General features: G+C 35.7%; 3 protein-coding genes across 3 annotated transcripts; 2 read left to right on the top strand and 1 right to left on the bottom strand.

Moving 5' to 3' along the window:
• Positions 1 to 659: 659 nt before the first annotated feature.
• On the top strand, positions 660 to 5,691 carry HBS1 (translation elongation factor EF-1alpha (GTPase) HBS1). Its single transcript, XM_043430393.1, has 9 exons — positions 660 to 862; positions 976 to 1,041; positions 1,519 to 1,812; positions 1,904 to 1,942; positions 3,406 to 3,940; positions 4,177 to 4,406; positions 4,485 to 4,683; positions 4,780 to 4,985; positions 5,161 to 5,691. Exons 1-9 carry the CDS (start codon positions 820 to 822, stop codon positions 5,613 to 5,615), a joined length of 2,067 nt encoding a protein of 688 aa, XP_043286328.1. The 5' UTR covers positions 660 to 819; the 3' UTR covers positions 5,616 to 5,691.
• Positions 5,623 to 7,409, bottom strand: LOC122417124 (selenoprotein K-like). Its single transcript, XM_043430394.1, has 4 exons — positions 7,016 to 7,409; positions 6,492 to 6,576; positions 6,337 to 6,411; positions 5,623 to 6,196 (listed from the first exon to the last, which is right to left on the bottom strand). The coding sequence occupies exons 1-4, from the start codon at positions 7,032 to 7,034 to the stop codon at positions 6,103 to 6,105; spliced, it is 273 nt and encodes a 90-aa protein (XP_043286329.1). The 5' UTR covers positions 7,035 to 7,409; the 3' UTR covers positions 5,623 to 6,102.
• A 313-nt stretch (positions 7,410 to 7,722) lies between these two features.
• RpS15 (ribosomal protein S15) lies at positions 7,723 to 9,381 on the top strand. Its single transcript, XM_043430774.1, has 3 exons — positions 7,723 to 7,867; positions 8,090 to 8,175; positions 8,978 to 9,381. The coding sequence occupies exons 1-3, from the start codon at positions 7,859 to 7,861 to the stop codon at positions 9,324 to 9,326; spliced, it is 444 nt and encodes a 147-aa protein (XP_043286709.1). The 5' UTR covers positions 7,723 to 7,858; the 3' UTR covers positions 9,327 to 9,381.
• The last annotated feature ends 306 nt before the right edge of the window (positions 9,382 to 9,687 follow it).

Here is a 9,687-nt window from a genome sequence, read left to right as displayed (position 1 = left end):
TTCCGAGCGGGAAAATTCACGATAATTTAAGATGTTGAATGCGATTGTTTATAATAAGCTGACACTTGTTTTACGAACTTGCTTCAAACCATTCGACAACAAATATTTTAAATATACCAATTAAAAACACTTTTTATTATAAAAATTAATCATAACATCATAAAAGTCTTGAATTTATCGAAGTTTATTCCTTGATTAAGTCCACTCCACTCACTTTATTTTTTCAGTCATTCTATTTTCAGTATATACTTTTTCATCTTTCCGATCCCACACCCACGCTCCGACGATCTCCGGCTAAGATGTCGTGCGAACGAGGAATAGCCCTAAAAAAAAGTCAACTGATTTTTCCGTCACAAGACATTATATCGGTTCATACAAACAAATAGAATATAAAATTTATAGTGAAAATACTATTTCATTACTTGCGCATATGGCCAATAAGACCTAATGAGAGTGTGCGCTCTCAGATATTTTTTCATTTCAGTTCAGAAAATTGGACCTACCCGTGGACCTACCAATGAAAAACTTTTCAAATTACCGCGAAAATCCTACCTTATAAGAACCAGTCAGTAACGCCATCTAATTTTTACGAACCCCAACTTTTGAAACATTAATTTCTAACTTCTCAGTCTCAATCGTGTGTTTCGTGTGTCCGTGTGTGTTTCATACTCGTTCACTACTACTCGTTGTACAAAAGTCGAAATCTTAAAAACACATAGATCCAGCTGGGGTGCGCAAATTCTTTCTGAAATAACGTTATGAAATTTTTATGAAATATAATAAAAGTTCTACTAGGAAGAAATAAAAGTCGAAGAGATCATGTCACGACACAGAGATGTTCGTTCTATGAAGTATTCTGATGGTGGGTCTTATATAAATTAAAATTTGTTTTTTTGTAATTTTTTTTTCTCATACTTTGTTGTACAATTTTATCTGAGTTGGAGTTTTCAATAATATTTATCATTTATCGTACAGAGTATGATGGCTACGACGACGTGTATGGGCATTCTGTCGACGATGATTACAATGTTTCGCCAGAAGGTAACTATAGATTTATTAATTTGTTCAAAAATTTTATTAAGATTAATCTCAAATCACTCCAATATTCTAACAATCCATAGACTAAACAGAACAATGGATCTTTTATTTAATTTTTTGATCGCCCAAAAATTTTGAAAACAAATTACTCTTATTTCAGTAACAGTGAAAAACCACAACTGTTATTGTACCGATGATAGTTCCGAATTTACTCATAACAATACTATACACTAAAATTCACCTTTTTCAACCCAATTATAGCATCTTATCAGTATTTTCAGAATTAGCAAATAAAAAATGGTTTTTCATTGAAAATTTTTCAATGTAGGGTTAACCAAAAAAAATTGTGTCCATATTGTTTGTGTCATTTAATGTTTTAAACAAAAACTAGATGGGATTCAAGCTAGGGTTATAAATAACCATTCATTCTAGTATAATTTCGTTATCCAATTAACAATAATAAATTTTCTTGTGCTTAAGCTGAAGAGTTTCTCTTTGACCGCAACAAGCAACAGAACATTAGTTCTTTCCTTGTCGAACCTGCAGTAGCGAAAAGCAATGAGTCTGTGGAATCAAAAGAACAAGCTCCAAACAAAGCAGAAAGAGCTGCATTGTCCGAGAAAGAAAATGCCCAATTGAAGGTTTGCATGGAAACTGTTAGAAATGTTATTGGCGATTCCGTCCTCGAAGAGGTTCTCGTAGAAAAAGTAATTCAACATAATTTCAATGCTGAGGCTGTATTGAATGACGTTTTAAACGAAACTCCTCCAAAAGGTACCACTGGTGCATACATTTTTAAAAACTTGTCAAGCGGATTAAATATCGTTTGTTCTTTATATCGATGCCCTTGATCTTTTTTATTCAGAGACGTCCATGGCTAAAGAACATCTGGAAGCTCACGCAGGTATATATTGTATTTAATTAAATCAATATCAAAAGATGAATAAAAAGAAAATCAACTGATGAGAAAAATTGATAAAAAAATAAATACAATGGAGTAATATTTTTAACTATGATTAATTGAACAAATAAAGAAAAAGAATTTTTGAAGCAATAATTGAGAAAAACCTGAGAAGAAACTCAGAAATCGTTATTATTTGGATAATTAACTTGGGAAATGTAATTTTTTTGTTTTTCATGTGCTGTACGAAAATGTTACGAATTGGCCGGCTAAGGTAAGGTTTCTCAGAGAATATTCCACCTAGTTCTAGCAAGCGAATATTCGCTACCCCTAAATTTGCGTTCGGTGGTAAAAGACTTGGTCAAACGAGTCCCGCGTCAAATAATTCGAAGACGTACGGTTCCTTGACGGATTTAATTACGAGTCACGCGAAAACGATAAGCTCAAAAGCACCATTCGTATCGAAGACTGACGAGACTAAAAGAGCGTTTGGTACATTGGCGGATTTAACGGCTCATCACTTGCAAAAATCGGATAATTCGAATGGGGTTGTGAGGACGAGTTTGTTCAGCAAAGGATTGCCATCACCAAAAACAAATTTCGTTATTCCAAAGTTGTCACGGAGTCGAGGAAACGGGGAATTTCATCCAACACCATCGACTTTTCGACTCGCCGATCCTCTCGAACCTCCAACAATACCGGAAACAAGCGATCCACCGATCGAAGAAAAAGAGAAAGAAAATTTGAGATTGGAGCTCGAAAAAATGAGTGTTGATGGGAGCCCGATTACAAATAATTGGACGATTGATTTGACGACTGCTTTGCGATCTAGCGAATCCAAATCAAACCAGAAATTTATAAAGAAGGAAGAAAAAATGTCAGAAGATCGATCGGTACTCGAGAATTCCATTGCTTCAACTTCGCCCACGGTCGATCACGAACAATTAAACATTTACGTCGATATGAAATACAGTATCCCCGGCGAAGGATGCAAATTGAATTTGAGCTACTTGCAAAACGTGAAACTCCGATATTCTCACAAAACGGCTTCCTCCTTTGGTCGAATGCTTTGCAAACGTTGGCAATCTCGTAAACCTTACGTTGTTAGAGAAAAATCTATAATCAACGAGAAAATCAAACGTTTCGACTTTTCTACTCCATCTCCTGACTTCTTGGTACTCACACATTTGCGGAGGCGATGATGAATAACATTCTTCAACTTTTCGTGACCAGTACAATCGCCGTTATTTCGCGCTCGTTCCCCAACGACTTTTGTTCAAAAAACTCAAACCCTTTACTTTGAATCTTATTTATTCTTATTCATTATATAATTTACCATTTTGGAACGCTCATTTTATTTTGATTTTTTTTATTTTTTATTTTACGACTTTCGATTTACATTTATAAATGTATGATTTCTATGAATTCATCGTGTATTTTGAATGATTAAATATATACAAATATAGGTATTAAGCAGAATTTGAAAACTCCAAATAAATTGCCACCTGCGACAATGATAAGAGTCACTCCGGCGGCAACTCGCTCGGTCATCAAAGGTTTTGAGGTTAAAAACTCGGAAAATTCGGATTTATTGAACACCCCCCGAGTCCAGAGTCCAGCATCTGACAGAAGTTCACCAGGTTCGAGAAGGAAGGAAGAACTTTTGCCGAAAAAATGGCCCACTTCAAAACCCAACACGCCTCGGTGTCAATCACCAATTTCCGGTCGAGCTACACCCGAAAATGAGACTCGAAAATCCCACGAAGACAAACGCGACGTCACAGCGATTTACAAGGACAAACGCGGTGACTCCAAGGATCAATTGCACCTCGTTGTCGTCGGTCACGTTGACGCCGGAAAAAGCACCCTTCTTGGCAGACTCCTTTGCGATCTTGGATACGTTCCTTCAAAACTCATGCACAAGTATCAACGAGAAAGCAAAAAAATTGGAAAACAATCGTTCGCCTATGCTTGGGTCCTTGATGAAACTGGCGAAGAAAGGCGAGTCTTTCCTCTAATGCTTGTGCCTTAAAAATGCACCAAATATTTCTTTATCGTAAAAAACAAAAATTTTAATCTGAAATCTAAACATCTTAGGATTAAAATCAATGAATTTCACATACAGAAGCAATAATACCTTAAAATTCCATAGTTTTTCTTTTTCATTTTTATTTCGATACTCAAAATTACTGACGTAAAGCCAGATCGATTAATTTGTTCGAATAATTAATAAACAGGGAACGAGGAATCACAATGGACGTGGGATACTCGAAATTCGAGACGGAAACGAAATCTGTGGCGATTCTCGATGCGCCAGGACATAGAGACTTCATACCGAATATGATAATGGGTGCGACTCAGGCCGACGTTGCTCTTCTCGTCGTGGATGCGACGAGAGGAGAATTCGAATCAGGTTTTGACAGTGGAGGACAAACGCGAGAACATGCTCTGCTCCTTCGGTCTCTCGGTACACCAATTATTTCTTCGATTTGATAAAAAAGAAATTCTGTCACATTCTTGCATTAAAATTCTTGATTCTTTTCAGGTGTTTCACAACTGGCTATCGTTGTGAACAAACTTGACACCGTCGATTGGTCGAAGGAAAGATTCGACGAGATTGTTGAGAAGTTGAGTTTATTTTTAAAACAAGCAGGTTTCAAAGAAACCGTTACTTTTGTACCTTGCAGTGGATTGTCCGGAGAAAATCTGATTGCCAAACCCACAGCAGAAGGATTATCGAGTTGGTAAGATTAAAATTCCATTCCTCTTGTTTTATTTTCATCCAATTCAAAGTAGAAATTTATGGGAATTTGGGATCAAATATTTTGACATGGTTCCAGGTACAACGGACCAACGTTACTCAGCGTCATAGACCGTTTCAAATGCCCGGAACGTCCCATTAGCAAACCTTTCCGATTTTCTGTAAATGATATTTTCAAGGGCACCGGCTCAGGCTTCTGTGTTTCCGGACACATTGAAACAGGCATGGTCGCTGTGGGTGATAAAGTTTTGTTGCTGCCAGCAAACCAAACCGCTGTTATCAAAGGTCTGCATTTCAAAGTATATTCAGAACAGAAAATATTCAATAAATTTGCATTGCTGCACCGTCTAAAAATGTTAAACATGAAAAACAATGTTGAAATATTTGTGAACGATAGAGACTTTCTATTTTTCAAGCTTAGTGATAAATATATTCAAAGAATTTTTACAAATTTTCACAGGAATTTTGGCCGACGAAACAGCAACGAGTAACGGTTTCGCTGGAGACCACGTGTCTTTAACAATTGCTGGGATAGAGCAACAAAATGTGGCGGTTGGTGACGTGATTTGCAGCATCTCGAACCCGGTCCCGGTGACCACGTGTTTTCAGGCGCACGTGGTTATTTTTTCGGCAACAGTACCAGTGATTAAAGGCTTACCGGTTATTTTGCATCAGCAATCGCTAGTCGAACCAGCCACGATCACCAAATTAATCGCTCAATTACACAAAAGTAGCGGCGAAGTAATAAAAAAGAAACCACGCTGTTTGCCCAAAAACTGCAGCGCCATTATCGAAGTGCAAACCCAAAGGCCTGTGCCCATGGAATTGTACAGAGACATTGAACAATTGGGCAGAGTTATGCTACGCGTTTCCGGTGTAACCGTTGCCGCTGGCCTTGTTACCAAAATCAATTAGGCCAATCTCACGTTACATTTTTATTTAAATTTATACATCACCTGTTATTTACAAATAAAATGATAAAAGCAACAAACGCGATATTACATTAGTATTCTTCATTCCTTTTAAATCAGTCGATTGAAGCTGATAATCGTTTGCACCTGGTATTAACGTTTTTATTTTAGAATTTTGAAAATTGTTTATAATCTGTGAATTTGATTACAAAACATTAATGTGTCTCAATTCCATTTAAGGTTCATGAAATATTTCATTTTCAAACTTGATATTTGTAAACCATTTTGTTATATATTCATAATTTCCATAACGAATTCAATTTTCGAAATGTGTTGATTCCCAATTACAATTTTTTCAGCCCGAAAAAAACCAAAAATGAAATGATAACGTATCCCAGAATTACTCTTTTCATATTATTAATGATGTGATAGCAATATTTTTGTTTTTTGAAGGTCAATCAAAAAGAATACTTTTTGAAACCTCAATGTTTTTATCTGCCTGCACAACTGCTACAGCCTCCAGGTACGGAAACGGATGGACCCAAATTTAGTCCACCCATGCGGCGTGTTGGTGGACGAGGTGGTCTGAAAACGAAATTCATAAATCAATAAGTTTCAATACATTTTATTCTTCTTCAACAAGTTTTAAGTTTAAAAAATTGCCAATTTCTGTTACCAGAAGAAAATGAATTTCAACAAATTATTGCTGTCATTTTTTTTCATACCCAGATCCTGGTCTGTAATCTCTTGTGTATCTGTCCCCATACTTGTTGGATTTTGGACGAATGAGAGTATTGAAGCTGGAAAAGAATCGCATTAAAAAATTGAAATAGCCGGAAGGGAAACAGACTAAGATAACAAAATGGGGAAAAATACTCACAACATTCCGATTCCATGGAAAAATCCAAAAATCAATCCAAATAGTGACCCGAGACTCCAGGGCGTTCTTTCAACTAGACTTCCATCTGCCACACAATCATGCTTTGTAATTTATTGTATCCGAAAATCATAGCATTGACAATGATAGTCAAAAATAACATAGAAAAACAAATAAAAGTTGAAAAGCTATGGAATTTCAGAGGAATACTTTGGATATCATGAACAGGAAATAGAAATAAGATTTGATAACAAGAGAACAGGATGGATCGTGACAATAATAATAACAATGATATTGATTACTATTCCTGTGGTCGATGTCAACATCACATCGATTTAAATAAAAATCAGTTCAAAAGACCCAAATAAATCGACATGACTCGTGAACTGTTTAGAACATGAAAAACGATTCAAAAGAAGTTGAAAAAAAATATTGTGTACTATTTCAAGGTGATGGGAAAATCTACTTGAAACATCTCAAAATACTGGATAACGCAATAACGGGAATTATAGGACAATAATGCTAACCTCCAGCCACGTAAGTCATTATGTTTTCTTGACGATCAATTAAATGGGTTGTTTTAATAGTACAATTGATATGTGTACGAATACAAATGACAGACAACACGAGCAGCAGGGACACGTAAATTCATTGAATATATGTGACTTTTCATATAGGAAAAAGATGACGTGTATGTGTAGGTTTAAAGTGATTTATCAGTATCAACGTATCAACTCATCAGTATTGGGATATCTATGAGCAGAGAGTTGGGGGTCGGTAACTGAAAAAGTAGGTATAGACACAGTTAGTTTTCTCGACACGCTTACATGACGATTCGGAAAAACGAAGAGTTTCACATTATTCTCTTTTCGTGGAAGAATAAAGTGTAACATTTCGTTTCTTCGAAATATTAAAGCGTGTCTGGAAATCCTGGAAACGCTGAAGAACTAACTTTTGTTACTTGTTACCTACTCCCCACCCCCACTCCTTTAATTGATGAACTGCCTTGGTTCTGCTCAATAAATGAGTGACCGATGGCGGCGCCACTGCCATGTTCCCGATATCAACAGCCAACAACCAGCGAAATTCATGAACGTTTGCCTGTTTTGTACACGAAGAAAAAAGCGTCGTGGACAAAAATCTTTATTTTCATGAGCTACATTTACTGTTTTTGCTTCCCGCACTTATAAAGAACGTATATTAATTTTTTTTCGCACTACGATCATCTACGATCTTGTGGTGTGAACGCACCATAATTTGAAAATCAATTTTATCAAAGCGGTTTTCCGTTCTAGAGTTTTTTTTTTCATGATCATAGGCGCCGTGCGATTTTGACTTCTTTTACCGTGTTCACCGAAACAAGCGCAAACATGGCAGAGGTATGCTTGCATAAAACGAAAATAAAATCCGTCAAAATCTCATGAATCCGATCCGTTTGAACGCTATCTCGTTTTAGTTCAATCTTCAGTGATATTTTTCCACACGAAAATCGCGTTATTTTTCTTCTAGAACATTTTCCATGTATTTTTACGAGTTTTTGACTCGAACCTCAAAATCCATTGACAGAGTTGTTTTTATTCCACAATTGAAATTGTTTACAGGTCGACGAAACCCTTAAGAAGAAGAGGACCTTCAGAAAGTTCACCTTCCGAGGTGTTGACTTGGACCAACTCTTGGATATGTCCCAGTAAGTTTTTCAAATCAAATTTTGATTTACGTGAACATAACCTCAAATCTCTGGAGACTCCGCTCAAATATTTCTTGCACTTCGTTTAATTGCGAATAAAATTTATATTTATTCTCTAACAACCCTTACATTCGTTACTTTTAATTCCAGATCTAAAAATCTAGTCATGTTTTGTCACTACGTTCTCACTTGATCATTAGCATGGAAAAATGTTCGTCCTCTATGGTTCAAACGTTAAACTGTCATAGTTATTGATAATAGAGCAACAGTGGTCAAGACCAATTTTTGAAAGTACAAAAACTGTTCCTAAAAAGCCTTTGTCACTTCAATAATTTTTAGTAGTTTAGGACAAATATTAAAAACAAATGCCGTAGGACAACTTGGCTTGCACACAACTTAGGAACTAGGAAACAGAAAATCTTATTCATCTTTTTCCAAGATAAGTTATCAAAAAATAAAATAATACTATTCTGAAATGTTTTGTATTTGACATTTGCTTGATCTTGAAATGTTTTAACAGACTGAAAATAATTGGATGCGTACCTGGTAACTTCAAAAATTGATAATTCATGAGAAAGAAGTGAAAAAAACATTGTTAACTTTTTAACTTGAATTAAAATTTTAACTTTTCAAAAATGAATGCAAGTTTTGAAAAAAATGCACAACATTAAGAGTTTTGGCATAAGTTGTTTGCAAATGACCCAATGCAATTGACCCAAAAATAAAGTTTAAAAATAGTCTCCCAACGTTATCCAGAAAATGTTCTTTATGTTTTTTCTGACATTTTTTATTGCAATTTCAGTGAGCAACTCATGGAACTTATGCATGCTCGTGCGCGTAGGCGTTTTTCCCATGGACTTAAGCGTAAACCAATGGCTCTTGTCAAAAAACTACGCAAAGCCAAGAAAGAAGCTCAACCTAATGAGAAGCCAGAAATTGTAAAAACTCATCTACGCAACATGATCATCGTTCCAGAAATGGTTGGTTCCATCGTCGGTGTTTACAACGGCAAGACCTTCAATCAAGTTGAGATCAAACCCGAAATGATCGGCCATTACCTTGGTGAATTTTCTGTGACCTACAAACCTGTTAAACACGGTAGGCCAGGTATCGGTGCCACTCACTCTTCGCGTTTTATTCCTCTCAAGTAAATTGTATATCTCGCCGAATAAAATGGTTTAAAAAAATAAAAAACAAAAAAATGTCTTCTTTTCTTCTTATGGTTTGTTCACTTCCTTCACCTAGTCCTATAAATTCTTGTGATGTTAAAAAAAGAAAAGATCTTGATTCAAAATTTGGCTTTTAACAACGGGTTCAAACATTTGGTACAACCAAGTTAGTTGAATTGAAAAAAAGAGCAATTTTATCATAACTTCCTCCAATGAACGCATTTAAAATTTTCAGAAAAATTTTAAATAATTATATTTCACTTTTGATTTTCGTGTTACCTTCATTTCCGATTGAACAAAGCGATAAGAAGGTTTTTAGCTAACAAATGTGTTGGTTCAACGT

This window comes from Venturia canescens, chromosome 10 (assembly GCF_019457755.1).
Source record: "Venturia canescens isolate UGA chromosome 10, ASM1945775v1, whole genome shotgun sequence".
In the NCBI taxonomy this organism is placed as follows: Eukaryota; Metazoa; Arthropoda; class Insecta; order Hymenoptera; family Ichneumonidae; genus Venturia; species Venturia canescens.
The sequence above is the reverse complement of the archived record's forward strand: the minus strand, read 5'-3'. Positions and strand labels throughout refer to the sequence as shown.

What these genes read in the sequence shown, in the direction of transcription:
- HBS1 (XM_043430393.1), top strand. Translation starts at nt 820, where the DNA reads ATGTCACGACACAGAGATGTTCGTTCTATGAAGTATTCTGATG. An exon ending in AAACGAAACTCCTCCAAAAG is followed by an intron (nt 1,813 to 1,903) that starts GTACCACTGGTG and finishes TTTTTTATTCAG; the next exon opens with AGACGTCCATGGCTAAAGAA. An exon ending in CCAAACCGCTGTTATCAAAG is followed by an intron (nt 4,986 to 5,160) that starts GTCTGCATTTCA and finishes AAATTTTCACAG; the next exon opens with GAATTTTGGCCGACGAAACA.
- LOC122417124 (XM_043430394.1), bottom strand. An exon ending in TTCCATGGAATCGGAATGTT is followed by an intron (nt 6,412 to 6,491) that starts GTGAGTATTTTT and finishes ATTCTTTTCCAG; the next exon opens with CTTCAATACTCTCATTCGTC. An exon ending in GATTACAGACCAGGATCTGG is followed by an intron (nt 6,197 to 6,336) that starts GTATGAAAAAAA and finishes TTTCGTTTTCAG; the next exon opens with ACCACCTCGTCCACCAACAC.
- RpS15 (XM_043430774.1), top strand. An exon ending in CAACTCTTGGATATGTCCCA is followed by an intron (nt 8,176 to 8,977) that starts GTAAGTTTTTCA and finishes TTGCAATTTCAG; the next exon opens with TGAGCAACTCATGGAACTTA.